Here is a 16,758-nt window from a genome sequence, read left to right on the forward strand (position 1 = left end):
TCGTTTAAGCCATATTTTATACTGTACTTCGTCGTACAACAGCCTCGCACAAAAACAGCCGATCTACAAGCTCACAACACATCTGCTATTTGCACTACATTAGAAACTTTTGGGGACTTTTTGCCTGTAATGACACGCCCAAAATAAGGACACCAGGTTGAAAGTGGTTTATACACACCAGCCTAAACGTAAAAAAAAAAAATACACAATAGACACCGACCAGAACAGATAGAATGGATAAATCTCACTGTATGTCCCAAAAAATGTTTTAAAGGAATAGTTCACCCAAAAGAATATTATTTTCTATCAATTACATGAAGCCTTGAATTCATGGAGATCTTTTTTGTTTTTGATGCATTCTCGAGCCAATAATTTGATGACCGTGTGTATTTCCGGTAGGAGACTCAAAGATACTCCTTTGTGTCTCCTACCGGATACATTAGCATATTTCTGCCGGTAATCAAATTATTGGCTTAGGAATGCGACAAAAACAAAAAAATGTCCATGAATTCAATGCTTTATGGGGTGTGCAATTCAGTGGCGGTCGCCTGCCCAACTAAGATCTCGCCTCCCCTAGAAAACCCCAATAACCCAAAAAGGTGTCATAGCGTGCTTAATGTCCTCAAAGCCACGCATCCAACAAGCTTTGAACTGAGAAGATTGGACCTTCCGTTCCAGAGATAATGGCCAAAACATCTTGAAAACGGCCACTTTCGCCGGTTTTCGATCGCCGATTTTCGATTGAGTTGAAAGTTCTTTTTTGGGGGTAATAGATGGGGGGTTCCTCTCTCAGAACTGAAGTTCAACCGGATATTATTGATGATGCATAGAATTGTAATTACATTTTGTCTGTTTGCTGGGTTTGTCCCAGGAATCAGGGCTTCCTGATTGGTGTAATGTTTGCAGCCAAAAACAAACATGACAGAAATGCCAGTGGAAGGTGTGCCGTGCGGCTCAGCCAGTGTGTGTACAGACCATGTGCTCCTTGACCCGGGTTTGAATGTGACCATCGTGTCTCTCCTCTCTTTCTGCCCTTGGTTTCCTGTCTCTCTACACTGACCTGTCTAAAGTAATGCAGAAAATGCCTATAATAAATTGTAAAGAAGAATATGCCAATGAAAGTTTCCATCTGGACCGAAGGGTTAAACTAACTGCCCTTTTTACACTACGGATCATGTCTCACAGACACACACACACACACACACACACACACACACACACACACACACACACACACACACACACACACACACACACACACACACACACAGGACACGCCTACTCAAAGTATTGTCCTCTAGCCTGTTGTTTCACCGAGTATTGGTGAGAGATTAGTGCCGGAACTACTCCGATTACCCCCCTGTGTGCCCTGGGCTCTCTCTCTCTCTCTCTCTCTCCCCCCCCCCCCCCTCTCTCTCTCTCTCTCCCTCTCTCTCTCTCCCTCTCTCTCTCTCTCTCTCTCTCTCTCTCTCTCTCTCTCTGTCTCTCGCACTCTCTGTCTCTCTCACTCTCTCTTTCTCCAAGCCAGGTATTTTTAGCTGTGACATAATGCCCCAAGCCTAGCTCTCAGTAACCCTCTCTCTCTCTCTCTCTCTCTCTCTCTCTCTCTCTCTCTCTCTCTCTCTCTCTCTCTCTCTCTCTCTCTCTCTCTCTCTCTCTCTCTCTCATACACACACACACACTCCCTCGCTCTCCCTGCATATCTCTCTCTCCCTCCTCGCGCCCGCTGTCACCTAACACCCCGCCCCCCTCCTCTTTCTGTGTCTCTGTCTCTCTCTGGCCCTCCCCGGTGGTGGTGCCTGGCTAGGGACTATGGGCTAGTGGCTAGTGGCTACTAGCTCCAGTAAAGTGAGTGCTCAGGTTTCAGTCTCTGTGAGCTGCAGGCTGATCAACATGGCAGTGGAGGAGGCAGCCGACTACCTTGTAGAAGTAAGTGGCATTGAGCCCTCCTCGGTGCCGATGCTAACGGGACAGCATGAGGTGTGTGTCTTTGTGTTTTTGTGTATGCGAGTGTGTGTTTGTGTGTGTGTGTGTGTGTGGGGGGGGGGGGGGGGAGAAGGGGGGGGGGGGGGGGTCCATCACAGTTATGCGAGGGGGTCCCGAGACGAGACAGCACCGGTGGGCAAGTTGCTGACAGGACGGGTATTCGCAGAAGCAAGCCTGTCAGACTGCAGTCGCTCTACTGCAGATGTTCTGTGTGTGTGTGGGGGGGAGTGTGTGTGTGTGTGTGTAAGACATTGATTTTAGTATTTGCGTCTGTGTTTTCCTGTGTCATGTCGATGATGCTGCAGTGTTATGTGGACATATTGGAATGTTTGTGGAATAGTCTGATAGGGGACTGATGTGATGTGAATGGAAGCACCTGACCTTGGATGGTGCCGCATGCTCTGTGTGTGTGTGTGTGTGTGTGTGTGTGTGTGTGTGTGTGTGTGTGTGTGTGTGTGTGTGTGTGTGTGTGTGTGTGTGTGTGTGTGTGTGTGTGTGTGTGTGTGTGTGTGAGAGAGAGAGAGAGACACACAGAAGGGAGCGAGTGGAGGCAGAAAGAAAGATAGAAAAGTGTTTTTTTCTACACTATAGAGTTTCCTGAACCACTCAAAACGAAACACCCATTGATCCTTTACAAGTTGTGGTTCTGTAGTCTTTCATGAGCCCTTGTAATTAAGAAAGAAACAGGAGGGAAATCCTGGGGAAATGTATCCTTAATATCCTTACTGGGGATTTACTGCCAAGCTGATGTCTGGTTTCCACCAAGATAAGAGTAGGGATGCCTGTCTGGACTTTTGGGGAACACCGAAGGCTGAGCTCATATAAACACAATCCAATGATACTGTACAGTACCGCTCTATGCCTCCATCCTCCATCTTCTAATACTACAGTGAAATTAGGTCTTTTAACCACATGAACCCTATAACATCCCGAAATTAGGCTAACATTTGCCAAAAATAGATAATCCTATCTACATGATCACAACGCATTCGGACCAAGTTACTAAAACCCCAGTACTGGTGGTTTACTAACTAACTATGACCCTAGTACTGTCGGTTTACTAACCTACTATGTCCCTAGTATTACCTGATAGGATAGAAAACCTGCAGTACAAGGGGTCCCCAAGGACCAGGGTTGGGAACAACTGCTGTATCGTACAGCAATGTCTCTCAACTGGTGTAACATGGAGACCCCAATTATGCAATGACCATGAAGTCAGCGCACAATATTTTGTGAACACACTGTTCCTTTGTTGAAGTTCTCCTTTGTCCATGACCCTATCAGAACATCTCTTGACCTACCTCTGAGTCCTCAACCCGCCAGTTGAGAGACATTATACTGAACTCTTTACACACAGTATCTGTAATGCCATTACACCTCTGTCTGTCAGCCTCTACTGTCTTCTGTTTACCCATTAAAACCGAGAAAGCATCTGTGTCATTTTAGATTTTAGCTATATATATAGCACTTTGGTTGGCTATTCAAAAATAGCAGATATACAAGCTTGTCGATCTGGTATTTTTGGGAAGTCGTGAAAATCTGTGCAAGTCGTTGAATATAAAGCCAACATTTTAAACTCAAATCTTTGCTTCTGGGGGTCCCTGGAACAAAATGTGTTGAGATTGGGGTTTCGTGGCCAAATACAAATACATTTTGGGTGGTCCTTGACATGACAAAGTTTGAGCACCACTGAAATAGAAAAATATGTTTTTCAGAAAACTGTTAGGATTTAGAAGATTTGTAGAATCGGCCTCAGATCTTAATGGGTTAAAGAATCTTTCATCCCTCACCAGTTGCTTTTGTGTCGTGTTCAAGGAGGACATGCAGCTGTTCCGGTGGAGGATGTACTTGTGGTTGTACTAAGCAGCTCCTCTGATTTGAATATGGATAACTAACTATAAATATATGAAGCAGCTGAATGTTTTGTTTTATTTTTTATCCATGTGTAATCTTCATTAAAGCTAGGGTAAAGTGATATTTTTTTGTTAAAATAAGTGTAAAATCGAACTATATTGTCTTTAGTAATCAGAAAATGCATTATTTGATCCAATCAGAAGAGAGAACTTGCACAGAATACTTGTACAGATTAAACAAGTGAAATAGGAAGTGATGGCAGACATGGCACTAAGAAATGAGCGTGGAAAAATTGAACTGGAACCTAAAATGTAAGCTGATAAATGGGTACTCTTTCCTGATTAGCTGAACATTTTCAACCCACCTGAAAATGTATTTTCTTTTTATTAAAGAGCTGGAGACATGGGGAGACCTCTGTTACTGAACAAACGCTCTATAACAATGATTACTAAAAACATATTGTTTTAACCAAAAAATATCATTTATCCTACCTTTAACCACATGAACCACAAACATTTTGTGAAAAAATAGGCGAACACAACAGATCTACAAGTCCACAACGCTTCCCAATGTGACGCGTTGTGATCTTGTACGTTGGCTATTTTCGGCAAAGATATTTAGGGAGAAAATAAGGGGGCTTAGGATAGACCCCCTCAACGAAGTATATAGGGTTTTAGTGTTAATATAGAACAAATGTAAATAAATAATGATAACAATAATACATTTGAGTATAACTTACATCCTCCTGGTCGGGTTCTCTGGGTCAGGCTACTGAGAAACTTCAGAAGTTCAAGACCATTGAAACGTGTCCATTTTCTGTATTACATTTTTATAGAAGTGCTGTGGAATTGATGCACTTTTCACTTTTATGATTTGTTCCAAAAGTTAAAATCGTATAGTAAAAATATAATAGTAATTGGTACTAGGTATTGTTATTATTAATATCTTCCTGTTATATTGTATTGTTGTGTTAGCACAGTCTTTACGGAACAGGTCCCAGCAACATTTCGCTGCTTGTAGTAACAAATAAACCTCTTATGATTCTTGATTCCTGAATTGGCTTGTAAACATATTGTACACCTGAGCATCGTCACAACTGCATAACAGACTTATTATGCCCCCTAAAGTGCTGTGTGCCAGCTCTGCCAGAGAGTCATGGAACTGAGTCGCCAGCTGTTATTCTCTTTCCCCCTTTCATGAAACTGCAAATGATGGGAGCTTGTACGAACAATAATTTCACTCACTATTTTACACCTGTAAACCTGTGATGTGACAATGAAGTTGAGTTGAAGTTGAAGTGGTTCTGCTCCAGTAGGGAGAGACAGTACAGAGATGAGGACCAGATTTGACTCTATGATTTTGTGATGTAGTATGCTAAATGCCACCATGGCTACGAGCTACACCACGTGAGTGATTACCACTTAACCAAATATATTTTTTTAAATAGCAGCTTTAGCTTGTAGATCTGCTAGTTTTGAAAAATGTGTTTACATTTTCACTTAGAGTGGCATGCTGAAAATAGAGATGCCAGGGTGCCAACAACAATGCATGGCGTCAGGTGAAATGCAGGAGAGACAGTTGTGACAGAGTTTGATCCCAGGCCAGTGGGCAAACAAACAGTCTGTATTGCGAGTGACAGTCTGCCATTACCAAGCACCCGTTATATCTATTCATACCTATTTATTACCTATTTACCCATTAAGACCTGAGGCCGATCCTACAAATGCCGTCTAAATCAGTAGTTCTCACACTTTTTCATAATTCAAAATTATTCAATTATTATTTATTATTTTTCAAAGACTTCAAGATTTCTCAAAAATGTTCAATAGCAGATGTACAAGCACGAAGTGACGTGCTGTGAGCTTGTATATCTGCTAATTTTAAATAGCCAACACAAACAAATCTAAAATGACACTTTCCCTGTTTGAATTGGTTAACTGTGTGCTGTGTGCATAATGTGTTCAAATAGCCTTTCTATTCAGACAATCTGAATGGTTGTTCGCCACAATAGATATCACATTGTGTCTCATGTCCACTTAATTGGTCAGTTTCAGTAGCTGGTCTTGCTGTATTCTTTCCTTGGCAGTAATAGAAAAGTACTCTGTGTGTCAGGGCATCCTGCTACAGTAATCCTTAGTTATAGAAAAGTTATAGAAAAGTACTCTCCTGTGTGTCAGGGCATCCTGCTACAGTAATCCTTAGTTATAGAAAAGTTATAGAAAAGTACTCTCCTGTGTGTCAGGGCATCCTGCGACAGTAATACTTAGTTATAGAAAAGTTATAGAAAAGTACTCTCCTGTCTGTCAGGGCATCCTGCTACAGTAATCCTTCGTTATAGAAAAGTTATAGAAAAGTTATAGAAAAGTACTCTCCTGTCTGTCTGGGCATCCTGCCACAGTAATCCTTAGTCATGTGTAGCCAGAAGATCGGGGCACAAATCTGAGCTGAGTTTATTGACAATTTCTGAAGATATTCGCCCATAATGACTAGCCCAAAACAGGTGTGCCAGGTTGAAAGTTTAAAACCAGGAAAAGACAAAACCAATGCCATATCACGATATTATGATATCCTAAATCTCAGACCATCTAGTCTCACAGCACGATATCGATGTAATATTGATATATCATCCCCCAGCCCTACGGTATATTATAATGCTATCAAATAGCGGGACATACCGTATTGTACTGACCAGAGGACGGTTCTACATTCAGTGGTAGAATGACACATCTTATCCACTTTCATGCCTGGTTTGAGGCTGCTATCAGTTGCATTCCTACGATGCCTGCGTGTGTGTGTGTGTGTGTGTGTGTGTGTGTGTGTGTGTGTGTGTGTGTGTGTGTGTGTGTGTGTGTGTGTGTGTGTGTGTGTGTGTGTGTGTGTGTGTGTGTGTGTGCGTGCGCGTAGTCGCTTGACGGCTTTCACATGCAAGCACTCCAAGCGTAGTCAGTAGTGACTCTCTGTATGTCTCTCTCTCTCTCTCTCTCGCTTTCTCTCTCCCTCCCTCCCTCTCTTTGTCCGTCTCCAATTACTGCTAGGTCAGCTGTCAGACTTAAGTTGTTGTGTTCTATACTGTGTAGACCAAATGCTGTGCACCAGATTCTCATTTTTGGTACATGGCTTATTCACTGAAGAAGGTGCTAAAGTAAAGGTCAGGAGGTCATTTAGAAAATCTGCCTGAGTGTGTAATGGTGACATTGTGACCTGAGGGTGGTGCTAGAGGCAGCATCATGGGGGTCACTCAAATGTTTAGGGTTGGCCCCCTGCGCACAACATGTGCGATCAGAACGTTTCATGGCAGTCACACCATTCGATTTTAAAGGGACTACACCATGAATTTTAACTTTTTCTCTCTATCCCCAAAAATACCCCAGTTTGAACACTCAGGCTTTAACAGCAAATCTGGGGTTTTCTGTAAATTGGTCTCAAAACAGACCAAACTGATTTGCACCCTGACGTGACGTCACGTCAGGGTACAATACCTCCCGTTTTTCAGTTCCAATTTGTCATTTTTTCTTATTTTATTTTTTTTACTTTTTCCACACAGAACCAGGAGATAACATGCATACAAACTGGCTCAATAGCGTCCCGTGCCAAACAGGACAATGTGGTATTGCAGGTGAAAGTGCTTTATAAGCCAGAGAGAAGTTAGTTGGAATGAGTATATCTGAGGCTTGATTTAGGCTCAAACCTTTTGAAAAACGTTTGAGGGACATAAACAATATGATATTAAATATTATTATTATTGTTTAAATTCATGGTGTAGATCCTTTGATATGTTGTGTACGTTTCAAAACTTTGGCCTAATGGTGGCACCAGAGGAACAGGCCGTGGGATTGCCTAAATCAGTAGGGTTCATCCTGCAGGAAGCATGAAGGCATCCAGCAAGTGTCATATGCCAGTTCACCTGTTGCATTTTCAGATATATTGTCTACAGTTGAACATTTTGACCTACAGTAATGTTGTTGTCTCTCTAGAGGAAAGGAGTAGAGAGCCCCGGAGTGGCCATTGAAAGAAAAAAAAAACTTCTGTAAAGGAGTGACCCCATAAGGGTTCACCAGGGCTGAAAGTAAGTGTAACTCTCCTGCATGGGCAGGGACACTCTTATCCACCAACCTAAAGGGGATTTTCCCCTTGGCCGGGGGAGATATTAAGCTTTTGGTCTTCAGGTAGTAGAGGCTCTGGGCCACTCTGCTGCTATATGTTGATGTACTACAAATCCCATGGCAATCCAGCCAGTAGTTCTTGGGTTATCTTATGTGCCATGGCCGCCCCCGCAAGTAGGGCTAAAGACAGACATATTTAAAAGTGCATAGTGAATCTGATATACTGTAAAGCAATTTGCAAAACTGGGTAGCACAGCATTTTGTTGACCCTGTTCCACAGTAATATTGTGTGTGTGTGTGTGTGTGTGTGTGTGTGTGTGTGTGTGTGTGTGTGTGTGTGTGTGTGTGTGTGTGTGTGTGTGTGTGAGTGCTTGTCCGGTAAGCCTCTGGCCTCTGCTGACACTGATAACACAACCTCAGTTTGCACGTGTGAGTTTTCCTCCCTGCACTCTGTGTGGAAGAGAGAGAGAGGGCATGTTTGTGCGTCTGTCCCTGCCTAACGCCATGCACATCTGTGTGTCCGTGTGTGTGTGTGTGTGTGTGTGTGTGTGTGTGTGTGTGTGTGTGTGTGTGTGTGTGTGTGTGTGTGTGTCAGGGCCGGACTGGGACCAAAATTCAGCCCTGGCGAACCGGCCATTTGCCCGGTACGCCGAATGGCCAGTCCGCCGCTGGTGTGTGTGTGTGTGTGTCAAAGAGAGAAACCGTGTGCGTACGCGTGTGCGTTCAGACCTCAGATTAGCTCCATTCAGTAAGTGGAAGTGAGCTCAGCAGCAGCATTAGATACTAATCTGCCTACAATAACAAACAGCAACACCACAGCGCTACAGTATGACCGCAGCAACACATTCTGAGCCACAGCACCAACAAGACTGAAAAAAAAAAATCACTTGTCAGCTTTTGATGCACTCAGCAGCCCCTCTATCTTAACTGGACGTTATCCTGCTGCATCGTCATGAGCTGAAATAGCTGTACCAGCTCCAAATCAGACCCATGAAATGAAGTCCTTGGCTCTAGTAGGCACCAGACTTTTCTTCCTTGGCTTTCTCCAGTGCTGCTCGGCTGAGCCAATTCTTGTTCTCCCTTGGTGAACGATTAGAAAAGCCTTTTCCATCAGACCAGGCTTTTTGACCAGGAGATTTTTGAGGGCTTCAATTAAGGATTTCTCGATTGCTGTCAGGTGTGAACATGCTGTACCAATGCATAAATAGTACATACTGTACTAATGTATAATAGTATTGTATTGTCAGTACAGTATTTTGCTTTGAACGGACATACTAGTGTACATGTTTTAGCTCTGGTCCTGGGTGCTTAGACTACTTTCCCAAACTACGTTCAACCCAACAGGGAACTGCATCCATCCATGTCCACAGGTCTAATCAGTCCCTGGTTAGACATCCAGAATGAAAATCAATTGTGTAAAGCCATGACGGCATCCCATTGGTACTAGCTTCAGCTTATGGCCATCATAACTCTGCCACACCTTGTGTATTTCTAACGCCAAATAGGCTAGTTATAGAAATCCTGTCAAACCTATATAATACCTTGAGACTGTCTGGAAGGAAGCAGGCAAGGCTATTCTGTTGGTGTGGAAGTTGGATGTAAGCCAATGAAGCAAAAGTAATCAGCAAAGATTGGTTTTAAAAGCTTTCAGTAGCGGCTTTCCATGATTCAAAAATGCTGACAATGTCCCAAGTGCTGAAAGCCTGTGCTCTGCAAGTCTGCACAAAAAAAAGAAAAACAAGTCAGTGCCCCCTTTTGTGTTAATTACAGTCTAGAGAACTGTTGACATTTAAGACAATATGCTTTTTGTAATTGGAAAATATATTTCCATATATTTTGGTGTCAATATGCATTTCCATCTATATATTTATTCTCCGGAGTTTCTGTGTATATTGAAGCATATTGTATGACATTTGCGGTATGGAATGCCAATGTATAGTATTTCCATGTCACTTTGTTGCTAACAGTTCTTCTCTCTCTCTCTGTGTTTCTGCAGACAGATATAAATGCCAGCTACCTGCGAGCGGCGAGGGCGGGTAACCTGGAGAAAGCGTTGGACTACCTTAAGACTGGGGTGGACATCAATATCTGCAACCAGGTAACTGCCTGCTAAATCTATACAGCCCGAGATGACAGGCATCTCAGTCCTAGATTACGTAATGCAATTTTTTTTTAAAGAGAATGTGAAAAAAAGGAAATATTAAATCAACAGCATTCATATTTTGGTAGAGATTAGTTTTCTCAGTGTAATTGGTAGATTTTGACAGCAAAGCATTTTTGTTGAATCACAACTTTGTTATAATTTGATCATGAACACAAATTGAACACAAGAATCTTTTTTTAAGTTAATACTATGTCCTTGTCAGAAACATCTTGCATAGAATAGTATAGAACCTTGGACCGTGGGAATACAGTAGATATTACATATTAATGCAAAGGACTAGAATATTATTAGAGGCTTGAACCACTTACAGTATGCCCTATTTTATACTTCGTATCGTACGTTCCACGTTGGGCGCCGGTAGCCAATTTAAGGCGTGTACTACATAGGCTTTGAAGCCTGACAGTGTGTCGCGGGTTCGATTCCCGAGCAGATGTATGTCCTACTTAACGCTCTGTTTGTTTTGTTTTTTTTTCTGTCTGATTCTCTCCCTACATCTCTCTCTCTGTCTGTCTCTCTCTCTCTCTCTCTCTCTCTCTCTCTCTCTCTCTCTCTCTCTGTAGAATGGTCTGAATGCTCTCCATCTTGCCTCTAAGGAGGGCCATGTTGAAGTGGTGGTGGAACTCATTAAGCAGGGGGCCAATGTGGACGCAGCGACCAAGGTATGTCCTGCCCACAAACTACTCTTTATTTGTCTAATAGCAGCAAAGGGCTGTTTCTTCTTCTAATTACGACATGAGAGAGACACTCTGGCGCACTCATAGATGCACACGCTGTTGGATAAATGCACATCCTGTACATACCACTTGTGAAGACCTGCCATTGACTACTGTATATTCCTTGCTAACTCCTGACAGTGTTGCCAGATGTTGCAAGATATATTTTCTTAGTGATTATTATATTGATTACCTTTTCGATTAATCGAATAATCAAGACGTTTTATTCATCTTTATTTATTTATTATATTATATTTGATTTTGATTTGATTGAACAGAAATGGACAAACATTCACGCACGCACGCACGCACGCACGCACGCACACACTCACGAGTTTAGCTGCTTCAGCAGCTCGCCAACCTGACAGAGCCAAAGCAGCACTAAAGTGAATGAATAGCTATGAACTAGTACAGTGGGCTGATTTAGAAGGAGGCAGATTCACTGCCAGGTGTCCCACAGAGAACAACGTTTACTCTAGAAATGTCTCTTGGCAGGATGGGAAGACATCTGGAACATTTACTTCAGGGGATGCTATAGCTCCTTCGTTAAAATAAATGCAAGTGAAAGGCCTTGAAACTGTGACAGTGAGTGACACTCTCCCATGAAACAAAGATAAACTAGAAAAATGTGCTCCTCGGAGCACAGGTCTCTGCCAGGCCAGGTTGTAGAAGTCAATCTTATCCAATCAGGATGGAAGCTGAAAAATTGGACAGATCAGTCTTGATCACATGTCTATAGAGATAGTGTGTACCGATTTGCGTGATGTTTGGACAAAATCTGTAAGAGTAATATCTCAAACGATGTGTTTTGCAAAAAATCTGCCTCCTAGTGGCGCTAGCACAATATGAAAATGGTGGCATTTCTTCCTCTGCCTAGTGGGAATGTGCGTGCAAAGTTGCATGCCACTCCTGCAAACTTTGGAAGCTAATCTTACCCAATCAGGATGGATTATGAATAATCTGATAAATCCGTCTTGATCACATGACTATAGACTATAGACTATATATGCCAATGTGTACCGATTTGCGTGATGTTTGAACAAAATGTGTAGGAGTAATATCCAAAAATGTGTTTTGCAAAAATCGGCCCCCTGGTGGCGCTATAACAGGCCACAGTGAAACATTTGAGGCAGAGGTTCTGCTCTGGCCTCCAGGGAGTGTGCTGTGCACAGTTTCACGCCGATCGGTCCAACGGTGCCGGAGATAAGCTGTCCACAGACAGACGGACGGACGGATGGACGGACAGACAGGGGCGAAAACATAGTCTCGGCCACGTCTTCGGCCTGGTGGAGACAACAACTAGAAAGCTGCGCTTAGTAGAGTTGCAAATCTCCGGCGGAAGAAATAAAGAGTAGTCCATCATGTGATTACCAGTTGTACATCATCGCTACTGTCTTGCTCCTGGGATGTCTCGATCACATCATCCAAAACATGTTATTTTACAATCCAGCATGCTCATTCGGCAAGTCTACATGTCTGTAATGGAATGTACGACCGACGAAGCAAAATGAAATCGACAAAGTTGCCCTTGACTTCAGCTCAGTTTCATCACTTCATTTAGAAGTTTGAATAGTTGTACTCAAGTCCAAGCATTGGACTCGAGTAAAATAACACTGCCAAATTGTCTTCGTCTTCATCTTCATGTTTGATACTGTGCAAGTAGACCTACGGTATGCCATGTTTATAAAAGGTTATGTAATGTCAAGATGGCGTAAGACATACATCCCAAATACATTGAAAGTGACATAATTGACCGAATGACAATTAAAGGGGAATGAATAGGCTGATTTTTCCAGTTCATTTAAAAAACAAAAGCGTGGTAAAATCATGGGAGACTGTGTAATACTGACCTTATAGTACAATCAACACAGATGCAGTTAATCAATCAATTAATAATTGGTGTGTTAGATGTATCTTAAATGAAGTCTATAATGCAACAGAATGTAGAAAAAGTGGTCTGAATAGTTTGCAATGCCACTGCACATGTATAGTACAGTACATTCCTGTGAGGTATGTACGTATTTCCAAGAAGCGAGCCGGGTTTCTCTGTGGCAGTCAGCCATGACATTCTACGCCAACTTGAGAAAGGCACGTAACAGGGGCCAGTGCACAAGAAGCCAACATGGCAATATTTCTCATGTGACTTTCATGCCAGTTAATTATATTGAGAGGGAATAGAGAGAAATAGGAGGAATAGAAGGTAGAGGAAAGGTTTTCCATACACACTTGCAAAATCCTGAGTGCTAATTTAACTCATCATGTCATTTAACCACTTTCTACCTGGTGCCCCATGTTCTAAAATGTTTTGCAGATCTACAAGCTCACAATGCGTCACATCGAGACTTGTGGTGAGCTTGTAGATCGGCTATTTTCCGCGTCGTAGGACACAGTATACTGTATAGGACTTAGGAGGTTCAAATTAATGCTCAGGATTTTACAGAGTACATAAAATATGGACAGAGAGAGAGAGAGAGTGCTCAGTATTTAGCAATTAGAATAAATGTCAGCCTTGGCGAAAGAGCACAGTTGAGAGTGAGACGGGGTGTGTTGGTGTAGATGGACAGAGAGGGGAAGGAGGGGGGGCTGAGGAATGAATGGAAGGAGGATATCGTTGCTGTCGGGCAGAAACCTTGTATCTCCGTGTTTCAACTTGCGGTGTTTTTTTCGTAAATGAATGCCCTACTACTTCATCACACGAGAGTCGCAGAGAAGTAGTGAAAATAGCCGATCTACAAGCTCACGACGAGGCGATTCGGCTATTTTCACTATTTTATAAATATATTTAAATAATAATATTAAAAAATGAACGTTTTTTTTACATGCAAGGTTTCTACCCGACAGCGATGATATAATATATCCTGGAGGTCTGAGTGTCAGGCAGCGTTACAACACTGCAGCAGCTGCTCTACGTACTGTATGCTATGGCTGACATAGACGTGACAGGTGTATGGGATGTGGCGGGGGCCCCCTAAGACAATGGTTCCCAACCTGTGGGCTGGAACCCCCTGGGGGGTCCCCACATGATATTCTTTTTTTTGGGGGGGGGTCCCCAGATGACAGTAAAGTGACAATTTATGGACTTTTTTGATACAGAAATAAAAAGAAAGAAAGTCAAGAAAAAATACCATTACCGCATCAAACATAATGAACAAACTGTACTATAAAAGCTGGTCAAACATTGGCCAAATAACATAAGAAAGAGGCAAAAAATATATAAATAGCCGATCTGAAAAGCAGCCTGAAAAGGTTGAGAACCACTGCCTCTCTCTCTCTCTCTCTCTCTCTCTCTCACACACACACAGACACACATAAACTCTTGCCCTCTCTATATACAGCACTGTACACCCTCCCTCTCTCTCAGTATGTCTCTCTGTCTCTCCATCTTTCTCTCTCTCACCAACACTGTCCTCTAGCCGTCGGTCTCTCTCTAAAGTCCATACTGCCGCTCTCATTTACACATACTGTAACTAGTATGTTGTGCACTCTGCAAATACCCCTGTTTCTTTCCCCCCTCTCTGACACACACTGCACTGTCATTCGTATACACCCTCACTCATTCTCTCGCTCTCTGTCCCTCCCTCCCTTTCTCCGTCCCTCTCTCTCTCTCTCTCTCTCTCTCTCTCTCTCTCTCTCTCTCTCTCTCTCTCTCTCTCATTTTCATGAGTCAGTGTCCTCACTGGCACACCTGCTAAGCACAAAACACAAAAGCATTATTTCCAAAAAGCAGCATGACAAAATTCTACTTGTTCAAACCAACACTGCAGCACCACAACAACACGCACACGCGCACACACACACATGCACACACACACACACACACACACACACACACACACACACACACACACACACACACACACACACACACACACACACACACACACACACACACACACACACACACACTGAATTCACTGCGCCTTCAGCTGCAGTACAGCTCATTTAAAAACTCATCTGCTAAAGGCCTAGATTGTAATCTAACAGTGAGTCATTCTTGTTTTTCACAGAAAGGGAACACGGCGCTTCATATCGCCTCTCTGGCCGGACAGTCGGAGGTGGTCAAAGAATTGGTCACCAATGGCGCCAACGTCAATGCACAGTCCCAGGTAACACGTACATACTTACCAGTAAGACTCCCTAATCGGGAGATAAGCGACCGTAGGTCACATGTATACAGAAGAGGGCTGTAACGGCGATTGGTTCCTAGTTGTGTGGGCAATGGATAGTTTTGTTTGTGTTTATAGGGGAAAGGAGGGATTGTTTGTGGGGGGCAAGCCCCCGAGTTACGGCATTTTATGTGAGCTGCAGTGGCAGGGGGTCCTCCACTGGGGGCGCCACCACTTTTGCATCCGTTCTGGAGCACCAGGAGTGGGTGGTCCCCGGGAATGCCCCGTGAGCAGCCCCGTTGGGGTGGTCATTTGGTAATTTGTCCACATGTGCTCATTTTCTACACTTGGGGGTCCCCGAGGCCGCTGGGGGTCCCTGGAGCTCCGGGGGTCCTTGGAGGGTGTAGTTTGGCAGGTAAGGAGTGTGTGTGCAAAATCTGGCATGGATCGGGGCAACGGGTGCGGAGATATGAGCAGGGCAAAAGTGTGACGGACGTGTGTGACGGAGTGACGTGACGGACGGACACCTGGAGCAGGTTTCTATAGTAAGTGCGACCTACGGTCGCAACTATACACACACATACAGGTACACACAGATGGAGATAAACACATGCATGAATGAACACACAAACATAAATGAGTACAGGTACTGTACATGCATGTTCTGGTAGTAGGAGATGGGTTGCTAACTTGCTACCTCAACATAGTGGAGAAGGAGTAGGAGATGGGTACGTACGTACGTACGTAGGTCGGTACGTCGGTACGTCGGTACGTACATACATACATACATACATACATACATACATACATACTGTACATACATACATACAGTACAATACAGTTACAGAACATACTGTATACCATCTCTAAACTCCTTCTTTCTCCTCCACTGGCTCCCACTCAGTTTTCCTACTGTCTGTCTCCTACACTGTTTGCTACAAAAGTGCGTGCGTGCGTGCGTGCGTGCGTGCGTGCGTGCGTGCGTGCGTGCGTGCGTGCGTGCGTGCGTGCGTGCGTGCGTGCGTGAGCGTGTGTGCGTGCGTGTGTGTGATTACTGGCTATTGAATGTGTACCAGGCTGGGATGCAGAGCAGAACTGCTGACATTGCACACACACACACACACACACACACACACACACACACACACACACACACACACACACACACACACACACACACACACACACATGCACAGTCTCTTCTCTCTTGCTTTGTGCGAGGGGTGCAAGAGTTTAATCAAACGTATTGATTTAAGCGATTGTAAAACAATAATCAATAATTTAATACAATTATTGCTTAATAATCAAGCCCTATTTTGGGCATGTCATAGGCAAAACGTTTTTAAATATTTTTTTAAAATGACAAAAATAGTGAAAAAAGCCGATCTACACAGCTCACAACACGTCGTGTTGTGAGCTGTGTAGATCTGCTTCTGCTACTGGTTAATCAATTCATTGACATTATCATCTCTTTCGGGTGGAAGCCTCATACTGTATGTCCAAAACTTACTTTTCAGGATTCAAATTCAAAAATAGCAAAAGTAGCAGATCTACAAGCTCAAAACCCATCGCTTCACACCGTGTTTCGACCTTGCGAATCTGCTACTTTTGAAGTAGAGCGTTAATTTACAAAAAAAACTCAAACAATTAAGATATGAACATAAAGGCCCTGATACATGTATCAACCTTTTCATCAACATCAATAGACAATATAAACATCAACTAGCAACATGATGAGACACAGGGCAACAGCTCCAAGTCAAATGGATTGTTTTTGTTGTGTGTGTGTGTGCGTGTGCGTGCGTGCGTGCGTGCGTGCGTGCGTGCGTGCG

At 43.3% G+C, this 16,758-nt stretch overlaps 1 protein-coding gene across 6 annotated transcripts in view; it reads left to right on the forward strand.

Moving 5' to 3' along the window:
• Positions 1-16,758, forward strand: part of LOC311060627 (ankyrin-1-like) — a 134,262-nt gene that overhangs the window by 28,345 nt on the left and 89,159 nt on the right. For all 6 annotated transcript variants that reach the window (XM_084078864.1, XM_084078865.1, XM_084078869.1 and 3 more), the window contains exons 2-4: positions 9,940-10,041; positions 10,668-10,766; positions 14,828-14,926. In XM_084078864.1, coding sequence (XP_083934990.1) covers positions 9,940-10,041; positions 10,668-10,766; positions 14,828-14,926 — 300 coding nt within the window. The remainder of the gene's footprint in view (positions 1-9,939; positions 10,042-10,667; positions 10,767-14,827; positions 14,927-16,758) is intronic.

Source organism: Gymnoscopelus microlampas, assembly GCF_963454915.1.
Source record: "Gymnoscopelus microlampas genome assembly, chromosome: 14".
NCBI classification, from domain to species: Eukaryota; Metazoa; Chordata; class Actinopteri; order Myctophiformes; family Myctophidae; genus Gymnoscopelus; species Gymnoscopelus microlampas.